Source organism: Ursus americanus, chromosome 5 (genome assembly GCF_024610735.1).
Source record: "Ursus americanus isolate L20-20 chromosome 5, mUrsAme1.1.p, whole genome shotgun sequence".
Taxonomy (NCBI): domain Eukaryota; kingdom Metazoa; phylum Chordata; class Mammalia; order Carnivora; family Ursidae; genus Ursus; species Ursus americanus.
The window spans coordinates 523,429-539,850 of NC_142131.1; the positions used below are offsets into that span (position 1 = coordinate 523,429).

Genomic DNA, 16,422 nt, shown 5'->3' on the forward strand with positions numbered 1-16,422 from the left:
CTCACACACCCCATGCTCTGCTGGACTCCTCTTCTGGGCGCACGGCTTCAGTCTACTTGCATTCATTTTCCTACGATTGTAAGTGTTTTCTGACCTGTAGGCTTCATGTCCTCCCACTTGGGGATTGCCAGTTTCTTTTTAAGAGATTTCCTTTCTGTTCCTCCCCTTAGCCTAACCAGCAACCTCCGGTGACATCCCATCTGTCTAGTTCACTCACATTTCTTAGTCCCTGGGTTCTCTTACATCTCAGTACTCCAAAATCCAGTTTTACTTTGATAGGATCCATTCCTCAACAGGAATGTAAGAATGAAAATAAATTAGGATGGACTTACATGTGACACATTCTAGACTTTTCTCAGAACTTCTGGATTCTCCAGGAAGTAATTTTTTACAATGGGCTAGTTAAGAGAGAGGCTGCAATTTCTTGTTAACTCTGTTCAGTGACTTTAATTAAGTGAAGTGAGAACAGCCCTCAGGCAGCTGGTGAACAAGGCAGGACTGGCATCGCTGGACTCGGGCCCCGTCAAAGACAGGTGCCGTTTGTGGATTCTCCCAGGAGGCCCTGGAGGCTTCCGGAACACCCCCACCTCCCATCTCACAAACCACACTAGTTCTTACAGCATGTTCCAAGTTACATGGTAATTAGGAAGAGGAAGGTTTAGTCTCCCACAGATGGAAGAATATTTTCTTGATGAATATAGCATCTTGCCACCAACTCGAACACTTAAGCTAACTCTTCCCTTCATAGGGGAAAATGGCGGCACAGTGAAGAGACTATAAATGTGTATAAATATCCCATCGTTTCTGGGTTGTGGGAATTTCTCTGATTTCTTTGTCACCATGGGATAGACCTATTTGTCATCAGATTGAGACATAGTCAAATCTGGGTGAGCACCCAGATGCAAACGAGAATTTCTTGATTGTACAGAGGAATACTGTAGGGCCTCGGGAATCTGCCTCTTGTGCTGCTTCAAGGAGGGGCAGATGGCTTAGATGGCACTGCTGCTGTGAGGGGGCTAGGCCAGATGACCTCGAAGAACTTTGCTGGAGTACACGCTCAGGATGTGTGCTCTGAAGAGTCTCTCGTCCATCTCCTGGCAACTCTCATCCGGGCCGCAAACCTGAGTTCTCTCGCCTGAATAGGAGTCATCCAAGTTGCCGTCCAGTCACTACATTAGGCACAGAGCCGGTGTTGCAAGTTGCCTTGACACAGTTTTCTTTCCTCCACAGCCAAGAAAGCAGCAGTGAATTTACTCGGTGAGGAAAAGAAGAGCACCTAACCCACTGACTGGATGAAACCTTTCTGCCCTTGCTGTACCTTCCTATTAGCGCTTGGTGTTATATTAGGGACTGTGGTATAATCATTTTAATAATGTTGCCTTGGAAACATTTTTGATATATTAAAAAAAGGAATGTGTTATATGTTTTTTTTTTTTTTGCTTTTATTGTCTATATACATAGGGAGCACTTAAATGTAATGCAATGAGCAGTGTCCAAATGTTTGGAAAATATATTTTGCCTCTGGGTAGGAAAAGAGAGATTACCATCCTTCAGGAAACACAGACTTGAAATTATATATCCCATAGGCTTTGTACTTCAGGCTCTCTCTGCATGCATTTTCTCTGTACTTAACATTTTAGGGTAGTCTTTAAGGTTCTACTTGATGTAATGTACAATTTTGTATTAAATGTTTTTAATGTACTTGTGCACACATATATGTAGGGAAATGTTACTGTCTAACTGTGACATGTATAATGCTCATAGGGAGCACCTGCCAAAAGCTAAAGTTTCCAGTGTGCTGGTGTGATCTGTTAAATAATGCTTCGAAAATTAATGCAAATGACTGATCTTTCCAATGACTAGTTAAGCGATCAATGAGGTTGAATGGGGACTGGCCTGGTGGTTCTAACACTGAGCAGCTGAAAAGCAGAATAGCTGTGTAAAGCAGTCACTTAGTGATAAATGGGGAAAGGTATCCACACACCAGTAATTCACAGCTCCCAACTCCCTTAGATCTAGTACTATTGTCTTGTGGCCTTTCAAAAAACCTGTTTATAAGCTTTAGATTTGTGTGTTTTTAATATGCTATAATGGAAACCATCCCTGGTTTCTCCTTCAGAGCTGAGTAGCATGTTGGTTTAGTCTTTTTATCTCTCTTTTTTTTTTTAAACCAGCTTAAGGGATCTCTAGACTTGACCACCTTTGGTTACATGTATGTTCTTATTTGTATCATTAGCAGTTATGTGTTAATGATGACACCAGGCTCTAAGACCAATTCCAGGAGAATGAAGGATGATATAACCTATCATCTAGTTGGCAGTGAAGTCAAACTGCCTTGACCTTCTTTCTCTGGCCTTTAAGGTCAAATGCAAGAGGCCTCCCCAGTTTACAAGTCAGAATCATTTGTGGCCCATTTAAATGCGTTCATCTTTATACTTCGTTTTGATAAACTGCAGATAACTACATAGTTTAAGTACAGAACAGAAAGTTAAAATTAAGGTTTCCAGCTTGATCAGCCAGCTTATTAGGAACCTCGACCTTGTCTGGACGAGAAAACCCGAGCTTCACACCAACCATATTGCTAGATCCTTCTAAATTGGATTACACTGACTAAAACAAAATTGAGTGTGGCAAAACTAACAAGTTTAGATATCCAGCCCGTAAAGTACCCTTTAAAGCAAAAAGAGAGGATTAGTTCTCTTTTGGATAACAGGTAAGACCATAATGAAATCTCTTGATGTAAAAAATATAAAAGATCAAAAATTAGGGACACTGTCACCTGAATATTATAATATAGATTAGGGTATTTATTTTTTCCTGGCAGAACCGTGGTAATTATAAGGCATCTTATTAAATTTACCTTAAAGAAAATAAAAACTTTTAGAAAACAAGCAATTAATGGTTATTGGGAGAAAATCAGGCCTTAGATTTAGAGAGAAAAAAAAAGTACCTTTAGGAGTATTTAAATCCCTTTCCCCATAATAAATTACACTTTCCTTGGTGGGAGAAGAATGAAAATTAGCACTTTCTATCATACAGAATATATAATCAGATTGTTGATATACTGAAAACATAACTTTCAGTATACAATATATTTACCAGGCAAGATGGGGAAACATAAATGTTACTATTGCTCATAACTATTTACAGGCTGATACCAGTTTAAAAACTACTATAGTAAGAAAATATATTCTGAATGCAATTTTTTTTGTCCTTTTAGCTTTTTTTCTATAGTGAATTCTGTAAGAAATTTAAGTCCTATTTTTGGCAGTCAAGGTGTACATATTAATGACAGGAGAAGTTAGTGAATGAGTTGAGCAATTCTATCTCAGTTTAGATTTCCCAAAGAACATACTGCCATGGCTAGAGTATTTGGAAAACTAATTGAGCCCGTGCCTAGCTAGAAGACAAGCATTTATTTGTGTATGAGTGGTGTTTGAGGGGTAAGTAAAGTCAAAGAATTTCCACAGTTCTTGCCCTGCTTGAAAGCTTTCAGACCAACAGTTACTGCTGCTCTGGGGGAGAGGCTTCGATCCACAGCCCGAAGAGAACGAGCACAGCTTTTAAATAGGTTACCACCCATCCTGAAGATGTGATATATTAAATGGAAATGGATGTAAATAAAATCTGTTATCTCATTAAACTGTTGTTTCATTGTATTTTCTGGGGCTTTAAACAAATCTAGAATCATTTAAGTGAAGTCTGAAGTAAATCCAGATAAATGAACCTGAAACACTGTTGTTTATAACCCCATTCCTCACCTGCCCTGAGGTTTTCCCCTGGTGGTCACGACCTGTCAGAGGAAGGACTCCCGAAGGAGAACATAGCAATCATGAAAAGTTTCTAGCAATAATTAGGTTTAAAGGAAACCTAAACTGCTTTCTACCGCACATTGTGTTCCACACAGTCTCAGAAGTTGGTTGCCTCTAAGTGTATTTTGACATAGTAAACACCTGTATGTGCCTCCAAATTAGTCTGTACTTTAGAGACCAAGGAAGGAGAACTTGAAAATTTTATTAAAAATATCTGCTTCTGGAGGGTATGTTTTGGTCAGCTGTGTTTTCTACATCTGCTGTTAAATGTCTGTCTACCGAGAATCGTGGTGTATGGAGTAAGAGTTCACATCCTTAGCCATCAGATACTAAGATCTATGTAGTACAGTAGGAAAGTAAATACATTTGAGAATGACCTTAATTAAACGTTTTTCTGGCTCTTTACCACAACATTAGCTTAGAAAATCTCTTTCTAACATAAACTCATAGAGGATTAAGAGCAATAAGATTCTTTGGTTAGATTGCTGGTTTTCAAACTTCAGTGTGTTTTGAATTTTCTCTGCGGGGGAGGGGATTGTTAAAACAGATTGCTAGTCCCATCCCCCAGAGTGTCTGATTCAGTAGGTCTGGGGTGGGTCTGAAAAATCTGCCTTTCCAGTAGATTCCTGAGTAATGCTGATGGTCCAGGAACCACACTTTGAGGTAAAACCATTGGGTTAGGTAAATGCTATCTTTACACTTAGTGTACAGTGGATTTTAGATTTGGCTGGATATTACAATTACCTGAGAAGCTTTCCAAAAATGCTGGTATGTGTCAGAAATTGTGACATTAATCAGTAATACCCAGGCACCAGTATGCTTTTAAAACTCTAGGTGATTCTAATATGTGCTAGGGTTGAGAACTCACAGAAAGTACTAGTGAGGTCAAGAATCCCAAGGTCTGGAGACAGTTTGTCTTAGCTCATTAGTTCACCAGGTGTGTGCTCCCTAATGCTGCTGTAACACATTGCCACAAATGGAGTGGCTCAACACAGTATAAATTTGATAGCTTACTGTTCTGGAGATCAGACATCCAAAACCGGTCTGCAGAGCTGCATTCCTCCTGGAAACTGTAGGGGAGAACCCTTTTCCTTACTTCTTTCAGCTGGAAGCTGCTTGCATTCATTGGCCTGTGGCCCCTCAGTACTCCCAACTTCTGCTTCCCTCTTAGAAGGATCCTTTTGATGACATTGGGTCCACCTGGATAATCCAGGCTACTTTCTGCAGCTGAAGGTACTTAATCACATCTGCAAGGCCTTTTGCCATGTAAGGTAATATTCACAAGGGTTTTTTTTGGGGGGGGGGCACATTATTCTGCCTACCACACCTCATCTCTTTGGTATAGAAATTCCATTATAAAATCATCCCCAATATCAAAATAACTGCAAAGAGCAATCTTCATGTTGGGAGGGAAGTAAAACAAAGGAATGGTGAAGAAATACCTCATCCTCTTTCAAGTGAAAGACCAGCAGTTTTTCCTCCAGAGATAGTAAAAGGATCTTTGGAGTGGGGAGGACACAGGCAGAGTTGAGGGAGGGAAGTTGTATTAAAAACAGGGTTGAGGGGCACCTACGTGGCTCAGTCGGTTAAGCGTCTGCTTTTGACTCCGGTCATGATTCCAGGGTCCTGGGATCCAGTTCCCCATCGGGCTCCTTGCTCAGCTGAGAGCCTGCTTCTCCCTCTCCTCTCCGCTCAGGTGCTCTCTTGCTATCTCTCTCTCTCGAATAAATAAAATCTTTAAAAACAAACAAACAAACAAAGCATCATAGAGTGACTCAATGCTGAGACCCATTTCTTTCACCCCACCTTCTCCCACTGGGCTCCCAGACCTTTTTCGTCCTGGAAGCTTGTTGGACTCCTCTCTGTGGAACAGATCAGCCTAAAACATTTCTGATCTTGGGAATTTCCTCTAATAGGGTATTTGAACCAGATATCCCCTTTCAGTGAAACAGTCTGCAAGCCCTTCTTATGTGCCTAGAACTTCCAATCTTTTGTGGGTTTTTTTACTCTTAAAAAGCCATCAATCTAAGGAAAGCCACTTATCAGGGATCAAAATAAAAACAAACAAAATAGAAAATTGGAAGCAAAAAAATATAAACCATACCCCCTGAGAAAGAAGAATGACACCTATGACTTAAGAACAGAATGCAGGGTGCCTGGGTGGCTCAGTCGGCTGAGCGTCTGATCTTGGTTTCAGCTCAGGTCCTGATCTCAGGGTTGTGGGATTGAGCCCCGCATTGGCTCTGTGCTCAGTGTGTGGAGTCAGCTTGAGAGATTCTCTGTCTCCCTCCACCTCGGCTCCCCCCCCAGCTCATGCTCTAATACATAAATAAAAATCTTAAAAAAAAAAAGAATGCTAGAAAAAGGAAATATTCAAATGACAAGAAAGCTTGGAGAAGTTGAAAATACAAGAAAAATGAGAAGTTCAACAGAAGGGTTGGAAGACAGAGCTAAGGATTTCTAGGAAATAGAACATAAAGGCAAAGAAATGGAAATAAGAGGAAAAAATATTTCTACAAAGATGAAATTAAACTATCTGATGTGAACAAACTTACTTATGTACATACATATTCACTTACTTAGCTCCACGCCCAGCATGGAGCCCAACACAGGGCCTGAACTCAAGCCTCCGAAATCAAGACCTGTGCTGAGATCAAGAGTCAAGATGCCCAATGGTTGAGCCACCCGGGTACCCCTGAACAAACTTTTTCTTTTAAAGATTTATTTTAGAGAGAGAGAGGGCACAAGAGGGAGGGGCAAAGGGAGAGTGAGAATCTCAAGCAGACTGCATGCTGAGCACACAGCTCACCTCAGGGCTTGATCCCACAACCCTGAGATCATGACCTGAGCTAGATCAAGAGTCGGACGCTTGACCAACTGCACTACTCAGGTGCCCCGAACAAACTTTTTTGAAAGGACATTTCGACAACTGATAATTTGTGGCTGAGTTAGTGATAAATATTCAAATACCTAAGCAAATAAAAGAAAAAAAAATTGGCTCAGAGGAAAACACCAATCCAGAAAACAAAAATAACAATAGCATACTTCAGTGTCCCTCACTTTAATGTGCATGAGAATACCTTGGGGATCTTTTAAATTCTGGGCTGGGCCAGAGTTTTTGCATTTTTTACAAGCTCCCAGAAGAGACCAGTACTGACCACACTTTTGAGTAGCAAAGTACTACATAGTTCACCTATGAATGAAATATAGGATAGTAATGTAAACTATGAACAGTGATAAAAATCAAGAAATATATTGGTAGAAGGGAGGATGGGAGGCATACATTGGGAGTAAAGGAGAGAGAACTGAATCGTCCTCTTCTACAGATCAAAGTTAATGCCTAAAACAGAAACTATTAAAATTAGCTGGCTCTTTAAATTATATGCTAACAGTGAAAATAATAAAGTCCTTAACAAGTGAGCAAAGGATGTGAAAGAAATCACTGAAATAAATACAAATGGCATTTCAACATCTGAATAAGTGCTGTCTTGCTCACTAGAAAAGATTCTATTTTCTACTTAATTGTCAAGGAAAGGTTCAATTATGCACGGATTCCAACAATGTAAGGAAACAGCAGTACAATGTTACAACAAGAGTTCTGAAAACTTTTCTGACCATCTTTATTGCCCCATAACCAAAGTAATTTTAGACTCTGGTCATCTTTCTCTGACTAATTATTTACATTGACTGCCCCAATATCCAGCGTCAAGTTTCTTCTTTGGTTGACTCTATTTTCATTACTGAGAAAGCTATATAGTCACTTTCCTAGCCTCAGTGTAGCTGAGGATGGACACGAGCACAGCGCTTGACAAGGAGACTTAAATGAACGTTGGCTGGGAGGGATTTTGAGAAATCTTTAGCTTTCCTTTTAAGGGGGGACAGAAGTGCCTGGCACAGCTATCTCTTCATTCCACTTTGAACTCTGATGGGACATTTTATCACATCAGCCCTCAAGGGTTCTATCAGCCCTTGAGACAACAATCCTAGGGGTGTTGGAAACCATGGAGAGTGGAATGGAAAGATAAAATAGGATATCAATGAGCAGCTGAATTAACACCTGTAATAACTTCTGGATTTCATGTTAATTCAAAAAAAAATTATTCCTGCTTAAGTTCCTCATTGTTTTGTTACACATTCCTAAGTGATACATTTTCCCAGAGGGTTGCTCTGAATCTTCTTTAGCATATACTGCCCCAATATTTACCTATAAGTCGAATATATAAACTGCTATACTGTTATGTTCAAAGACATGTTAATAACAGAAATTATTAGAGAAAAAAGATTCTAAAACTTCTTCCTGCACATCCATGGATCCCCATACAGCCTGAGTGTCTATGGAAGTCCACTTAAAGCTCTGAAACTCTGGGTTCACTTATTTGTAATCAAGTTGAATTTCTTATCTCAAGCAATAAAAACTTAAAAGAAAAATGGGATTTACTAAAAGGATATAAAGCACAGTTGATAAAATTCACAGAAGAGCCAAACCAGGCCTTAACAAGAACAGAACTCAGGTAACTCAAATTCGTAGACCATTACATATCTTAGCTCCCATCATCTGTATGTCTGTGTTTTTGTCCCAGATTTGAATTCCTGAGAAAAAAACTACTGGCCTGGCTTGGGTCATACCCTGTGGTCAAGAGGCAGTTCCGTAATTAACTGCCCTTCCAGAAGCCTATGGAGTCAAGGCAGTTCCCCACATGATGCTCAGGAGACAAAAACAAATGGCTGGATAGAGATTCTCTTAAATCTTACACAAAATTACCAGTTTCAGAAACAGTGCTTTGGAATAAAGTCAGAATCACCAATCCAATTTAGTTTCTTAAAAAAAAGTACATCTCAGGGGGTTAAAGCATGGGTAATTTTAGAACTCCAAATAAAATAATGTTCTTAAGCCTACAAAATAAGCAAATCTAAAGCTTAAAGTCCAGGACTTTCCATACATCAAAAAACTAGTAACTGAACATTCAATTACAATAATTGATTAAAATAATATGCTCTCTAGATGTCCAAGAGGATTTAACCATTTTCTTCTGCTTTTAAGCTCACACTAAGCTTCCACTACCCATTTTATTCCCTTAAATTATCTCCTCTACTAGCATTAATTAGTTCATAAGCAAAAGAGCAAAAGCTACAAAAGTCAGTTTCAAATTTTATTTCATTAACTTAAAAGCTAAAGAAAATGTGTATCTCAAATCTTTAAACTCATTTATCTGAAACATGTTTACACACAGGACAGATAGAGGATTTCAAGTAACTTATGGTAGAGTCCATTGTCCATTTAAAAATACGCTTCTTTCTTCCACAAAAACTCTGTGTTGAAAGGCAAAAAAATTTTCTTTTATACTGCATAAGAGCTAGATGCAATCTTCTGATGTAAATTTATTTCACCGTCAACTCTGATGCTGAAGCCGGGAGGCACAGATGTCCTTAGTTCAGTTAAATGATGCAAATAAAAAGCTTCCATTTCTCTTAGATGTAAATCAGAAGCCTTCACTCACTGTCTCTCACAGCAGTACCACAGTACCACAGTACCACAGACTCTCACGTCCGGTCACTTCTTCTTCTTTCCTTTTCCTCTTTTACTTCCCTCTCCTTGCTGAAGACTTTGGTCACCACCTCCTGTTTTTTGTGTCCTTGTTTTTAGTTTAGGTATCATTTCTGCTACATACAACATTACTGACTTACCTAGGAACAAGAAGTTAGGCTTAGTGTATAATCTTAGACATACAAGCTCATTAACTTGAAAATCATCACATCAGGAAAATGACAAGGATTAAAAAAAAAAAAGACTATGAAGACATGACTTGCTCAAGTGGGAGCTTTCCTGGAGAAAATGTACTAAGAACAATACTGAAATATTTAACTGAACGAAATCAAAATTTAAAACACTTTACTTGAAACACAGATTTTGGTCCTGGTTCTAGTAATTGACTTGAAGATCAAAGGAGAGTAAGTCTAAATACAACAATCTGGAAATACAGTCAGGATATCATTGTATCTTAAGCTAAAGAAACAGGTCCTGGGTGGCTCAGTCCTTTAGTGTCTGCCTTCGGCTCAGGTCATGATCCCAGGGTCCTGGGATCGAGCCCCGCATCGGGCTCCTTGCTCAGCAGGGAGCCTGCTTCTCCCTCTCCCACTCCCCCTGCTTGTGTTCCCTCTCTCGCTCGCTGTCTGTCAAATAAATAAATAAAATCTTAAAAAAAAAAAAGAAAGAAAGAAACATAGGTCTCTCAATCTTGTCACAAAAACCCAATGTTATCAAACTACGAAGGGTTACTCATATGCCCAGATGATTTAATGTGCACAGGTACCCTGCTCTGTGCACCAACTACCTCCTCCAGATCCAGTAGCTACTTTCAACACTTGGAGCCCCTCAGTTTTTCTCTTTTTACTTTCTTACTGTTTTCTTATTGGAAACTGGGAGCAACATTTTTCAACTGTAAGTTTTACTTACATTTTATTTACTGGTCAAGTCAAAAGTTTTTTGTTCCTTGATTTTTTGTTTTTTGACTTTTTTTTGTTTTTGAGATTTTATTTACTTGAGAGAGAGAGAGAGAGAGCAAGAGTGAGCACAAGTGGGGGAGAAGGGCAGAGGGAGAGGGAGAAGCAGACTCCTCCCTAATCAGGAAGCCCGAGGCAGGGCTCGATCCCAGGATCCTGGGATCATGACCTGAACCAAAGGAAGGTGCTTCACCAACTGAGCCCCCAGGCTTCCCTGTCTTTTGACTTTGAAGAGATAGCAAAGGAAGATGTCAAAGAGAAGAAATACACTACCTGTATACTACCTGTTACTCGAGTCAAAATCTTATTTCTAGAAATATCTACCAACCTGGACAGGTTTTAGAATAGAAAAACCAATCTAGGGATGCCTGGGTGGCTCAGTCGGTAAAGCGTCCCTTTGGCTTGGGTTGTGACCCCAGGGTCCTGGGATCAAATTCCACACCAGGATCCTTGCTCAGCAGGAAGCCTGCATCTCCCTCTGCCTGCCACTCCCCCTGCTTGTACTCTCTCTCTCTGACATAATAAAATCTTGAAAAGAATACAAAACAAAACACAACAAAAAACCCAATCTATTTTTAATTAAACTGAAAACCATTTAGGGGACACCTGGGTGGCTATTGGTTGAGTGTCTGCCTTCGGCTTAGGTCATGATCCCAGGGTCCTTGGGATCAAGTCCCGCATTGGGCTCCCTGTTCAGCAGGGAGCCTACTTCTTCCTCTGCCTGCCATTCCCCTGCTTGTGCACTCTCTCTCTCTCTGATAAATAAATAAATACCATTTAGTTGTCAGCTTGGGGTTATTGTGACAAGAAAAAAAATAACAGCTCTATTTAAAAAATTATAGTTTTTAGAAATAAAGAATTCAGAAAAGAATCATGTGCAAAAAAAATTCATCTTCCCCAAACTCAGAATTAATTATTTTGGAATACTGATATCTGGTTACTGTCTTTTTAAGAAATAAAACAGTAGAGATAATGCTAGTCTTCTCTGACCACCACTCCGCTGTCCCCATTCCCCACCCCCTGCTCATCATTAGGTTACCTACTATTTTAAGACTGTGGTTTTCTCCCAGTCCATTAAAAAAATTTATATACATAATATCAATAAACAGTAACATTTTGTATTTAAATGTACGGAAGTGGTACCACACTACACATTTCCTCTGCTATTTTCACTCAGTATGGCTTTTATTTGATTTATTTATTTTTTAAAAGATTTTATTTATTTATGTGACAGAGAGACAGCCAGCGAGAGAGGGAACACAGCAGGGGAGCGGGAGAGGAAGAAGCAGGCTCCCAGCGAAGGAGCCCGATGTGGGACTTGATCACGCAACGCTGGGATCACGCCCTGAGCCGAAGGCAGACGCTTAACGACTGCGCTACCCAGGCGCCCCTCAGTATGGCTTTTAGATTAATGATGGAAATTATTAACAGACCTCAAAGGCCTCTAGGATCTGAAACGGCAATTAACACCTGACTACTCAATAATTCTACACTCTTAACCTGGGAATAATGATGGACTTCCAGAGGTTTATAAAAAGTTCACAGAACAAATTTTTTTGAGCAACGATTAGGTTTCATAACATTCTCAGAGGTCCTTAACTTAAAAGAAGTGAGAACCACTGTTTTCCTCTCTCCTCAGCAGTACTAATTTCCTAAATTCATCTGCAGAATGCAAATTATGATTTTTACCTTCCAAAGGGGTCAGTTTTAGAAATTTTTTTTTTGCAGAGTAGAGGAATAACCTGTTGCCAAACTTTGTTCATTCATTTTTTTAAAAAATGCTTACGTGATGGGAACTGTACGAGACAGAGGCTGCCGTCTTCCTGTTTGAGCTGGACCCGGACTCTGCCCCTGTACTGAACATCACGATTCCACTCTCTAGAGTACATTTTATTTTTCTAACATAAAAAAAACAAAAAACACACAAAAAACCAGGCTTTAAAAAGCTGTTACATCAATGAGATTGAGTGGGAAAAATAGTGAAGAAAGAACCACCTCTTACCTCAAGGAATACATTAAGTCCAACTGCTGAGCACACATCTTGAATCTCAGTAGCTGTAGGATTTTCAACAGCCTGAACAGTTAAAACAAAAACACTAAACAGCTTACCTTAAGCGGATACTGCTATATTATTGTGTAAATCATTTCAAATATGCAGATCACAAAGTTATCAAAACCTTAGATTTCCTTTTTCACTAGGTATGGTTGTTTCCACTGTAATTTTTAAAAGTACAGGAATAACATTGATTCATACTTATGTGTCCATCTCCTTTCCAAAAGAACATACACTTCACAAAGGCAGGGACTGTTTTGTTTATCAGTATATTCCCAAGTATCTGGAATGATGCTTGGAACATAGTAGGTGCTCAGTGAATACTGATTAAATAACTATCATAGCTACAACCCCTTTAGAAAATTGTCTGGTAGTATCTACTAAAGCTAAACATACACATTTATGCATTCTCTATGGCTCTGCAATTCCACTTCTATGTACATATCCAAGAACAATGCAAAAATACCTTTCCTAGAAGACAAGCTCAAGAATGTTCACAGCAATATTATGTATTGCAGTGGTTTTTGGCAAGGCAATTCTGCCCCTGACGTTTAGCAATGCTAGGAGACCTTTCTAATCGTCACAGGAGTCAGGTAAGGCACTGGTATCTTGTGGGTAGAGGCCAAAGATGCTGCTAAACAACCTAAAATGCACAGACCAACCTGATAACAGAGAATTATCTGGCTCAAAATGTCAATGGTGCTGCTGTTGAGAAACCCTGCTACAAAACATTGAGAATTAACAAACTACACTAACAAATGTGAATCAATTTAAGCTTAAAGTTCAGTGGAAAAAAGATGCAGAAGTACATAGTGTATAATGCCTTTTAAATAAAGTTTGAAAACAAGCAAAAGTAATCTATTGCGCTGGAAGTCAGGATATGGTTATCCTTATATGTGAGTATATGTGGCAGGGAAGTGACCGTGGGGAAACAAAGGAATCTTCCTGGTGCTGATGACGCTTTCTTTTTTTAATCTGGGTGCTTGATTACCCATGTGTATTCTGTAAAAGTTAATCAAGATATACACTTAAGACTTATGTATATTTCTGTATGTATGCTGTACACCAATAAAGTTAAAAACAATTCAGTTATTCTCCAAATTATGTGAGAGCTTGCTACCAGAGGCCTGTCACAGTGGCTTGATGTTGGGCATTTTCCTGAAGGAGTGCTTTAAGTAGTCTCTTTCACCCTGGGGCAGCAGAGCAGACTTTCCTTTATACATATTTAAACAGCAAAACAGGAGACATTAAATAACATAAAAATAATGCACTGCTTCTGGCCAAGTTACCTTGAATCTACTGTTAAATCTAACAACAACAAAATATAAATAACTCTTAAAAAACAGAATATGACATCAATTTTGAAAATAAAAAGCTACAAAGACCCTTCACTTGGCATTAGGCACTTTCCAAACAAGCCACCAGGCCAACTGAGAACTTGAAAACAGCACAAGGGAGAAATCATATTTTTTAAAAACTGTAACACCTTACTTATTACAAGTATTAATTTTAAGCTTTACCCCTCAAAAAAAAAAAAAGATAAAGGACATAAAACTGTAAAACTCAACACATCTAAATTCTCTGCAAGTCTTGGGGCACCTGGGTGGTTAAGTCTGTTAAGTGTCGGACCCTTGATTTCGGCTCAGCTCCAGCGCATGGGGAGCGGTGGATCTCAGTGGGGAGTCTAATTGGGATTCCTCCTCTTTCCCTCTCCCCCCATCCCGCCCCTCCTCTTACTCTCTCTCAAATAAATAAATCTTAAAAAAAATAAATTCTCTGCAAGTCTTGTTTAATAACTCAACTGCATTCTGGACGTCATATAATGCCATAGTTTGATTTCCTTTAAGGGCAAGACTGTCATAACCTTGGTTTAAAAAATAACAACATGCAAACCCTACCCCCACCCAACTTCTTTCAAGCACAGGCTCAAGAAGAACCATTTTTAAAAACTCCCCCAGCCCTGTCTGAGTGCCTTTCTGGTGTCACCACGGTTAAGAAAAGCACCCCAATTCTTGGCAGCTGTTCCCCTCAGGCCCCACACAATACAGGACAGCCCTCACAGTACCACCTCCCCACCCCTCAAGGACAGAGTGCCAGCCCACTTACCTTACTAATAGGGATCCGCCTCCCCTCCGCGATGGTCTTCTTGTTATTTAAGTAAGCGGGATAGATACAAATGAACCTGCCACAGAGGAAGCACACGAGTCTCACTAGAGCAGTATTTCCAAGATTTCATTCCTTCTTTCATTATCAGCAGGATCGCCAGCACGCCTAGTATTCGCTTAATATTTTTTTCTTTAAATTGCCTCCCTTTTACTTAACTTACTTAAAAAGCAGACTTTAGTTTACTACCTCAGATGGAAAAAAACATGACTTGTTCGAGGTTTAAAACCAAACCGAAACAGGGCCTTCCGCGTTCAGTTAAGGTACAGCTGGCGATCACAAGCTCCGAGGGCGGGGCCTGCTCTCACACGGACACCGCGACACCAGAGGTGTTACAAGACTTTGAAAAAACGCCAACGCGCCTTTCCGAACGCACAATGAAAAGAACGCAGGTCTCACTTCGTGGGTCTGTTCCTCAATGTCCTGTCCGCGTAGCACCCAGAATCACTTGTCTCAGGCGCAGGCCGACTCGGAACTCGCTACGTCGGACTTCCGAGGGTACTACCAGAGTCCGGCGCTGCTGGCCTCTCGGAGGAACCGACGCCCGCGCAGAGGCCCGGAGCCAAGCACCACCCGCCAGCCTTCCTCAGGGATGAGGAGGGAGGCGCGGCACCCTTTCTCAGGACCCACCTGTCCTGGTCGGCCGGGGACCGTGCGGCTGCACAGGCCATCTTCGCCTAGGCCCGCAGAGCGCCCGCCTACGACCACCGGGGGAACGACGCGCCGGAACTCGGATCTGAGGTTTCTCGACGACTCCGGCTTCCGGCGGAAGTCCTGCCCCCCGACGTGCCTTCGCGTGCGCGGCTTCTCACGGATCGTTTGTCCCGGCGTCTGTCGCGCGGCGCCGGCGTCTTTAGTTTCTGACGTGGCGTTAGAACCTCTCCTCTCGCGAGAGGATCCACGAACGCGTCAATTTCCTTCTCAGATCTTGTCAAGAGCGAACCTTGACGAGCTTACGCTGTCGCTGAAATGGGGTTACGTTTTCACGGTCCTTCACGTCCAATTTCACACTGAGTTTGAGTGGAGTTCGCTACCCTCACCCTTAGGCGAAGGCTGTATACCGCGGGTGATCGTCTACGCAGATGCGAGCAGGCGAGGAAATGCCTTTTACGTTTAACCTGCGTCTGCTCCGGGGCCCCACGGCGTGCTTTCAACTTGGCAAACACGGATCGTCCAGTGGTGAGAGAAGCAGCACCACTGGTACTGTTTCAGTGAGCTGTATAAGTGTTAGAGATTGGACCGTACACCTTTTTAAGCTTCAGAAGAACACTTTCTACCCTATAATTCGTCATTTTTTGCATACCTTAGGTTAACTGCAAAGCACTCTTTCAGCATTTCCGTTCTTCAACAGAACACACCTTCATTCGTAGTTCAGTAGCCCCTGCTTATTCCACACCAAACAAAGGCACTTTTCATAAAACCGGGCAAGGTGAGATAAGTATTCTCTATTACAGATGAAGAAACAAACAAAATCCCCCCCCCCCAAAACCTTGAGTCTCATTGAGGTTAGGTAATTTGCCAATTCAAGCTAATGACGGCTGAGCATAGATACCCAGCTGGTCCATCCCCTCAATACCTGCCTCTCAGTCATCCTTGTATAGTACCGGGTTAGTCTGGTGGTGATGTAAATACATGATCTTACTTCTTTTCTAAAGTATACGTGATTCCTGTAAAAGAGCTTCATGCAATGACCAACAAGACAACAGGATGAAAAGAATCTAAGCTGTAAAATGCCTATTTTGCTTTAGGGTTTTGCTTTTATACTTTAGCTTCATCATAAAAACTCAAATACTTCTTTTCAGAAAATTAACATTTTACATATACGTATGGAAGAAGTGGGACACGAACAAGGTAGTCTGGGGTTTAATACATGCAGTAGCTTACTTACCATGC

General features: G+C 40.8%; 2 protein-coding genes across 2 annotated transcripts in view; one reads left to right on the forward strand and one right to left on the reverse strand.

Annotated features, from left to right (window-relative positions):
• The window catches only part of REEP5 (receptor accessory protein 5), a 36,188-nt gene extending 32,545 nt beyond the window's left edge, over positions 1 to 3,643 (forward strand). The window contains exon 5 of the mRNA XM_045777270.2: positions 1,231 to 3,643. Coding sequence (XP_045633226.1) covers positions 1,231 to 1,280 — 50 coding nt within the window. The 3' untranslated portion in view covers positions 1,281 to 3,643. The remainder of the gene's footprint in view (positions 1 to 1,230) is intronic.
• SRP19 (signal recognition particle 19) lies at positions 1,418 to 15,314 on the reverse strand. Its single transcript, XM_045777288.2, has 5 exons — positions 15,160 to 15,314; positions 14,473 to 14,548; positions 12,316 to 12,387; positions 12,100 to 12,211; positions 1,418 to 9,497 (listed from the first exon to the last, which is right to left on the reverse strand). The coding sequence occupies exons 1-5, from the start codon at positions 15,198 to 15,200 to the stop codon at positions 9,364 to 9,366; spliced, it is 435 nt and encodes a 144-aa protein (XP_045633244.1). The 5' UTR covers positions 15,201 to 15,314; the 3' UTR covers positions 1,418 to 9,363.
• Between the last annotated feature and the right edge of the window lie 1,108 nt (positions 15,315 to 16,422).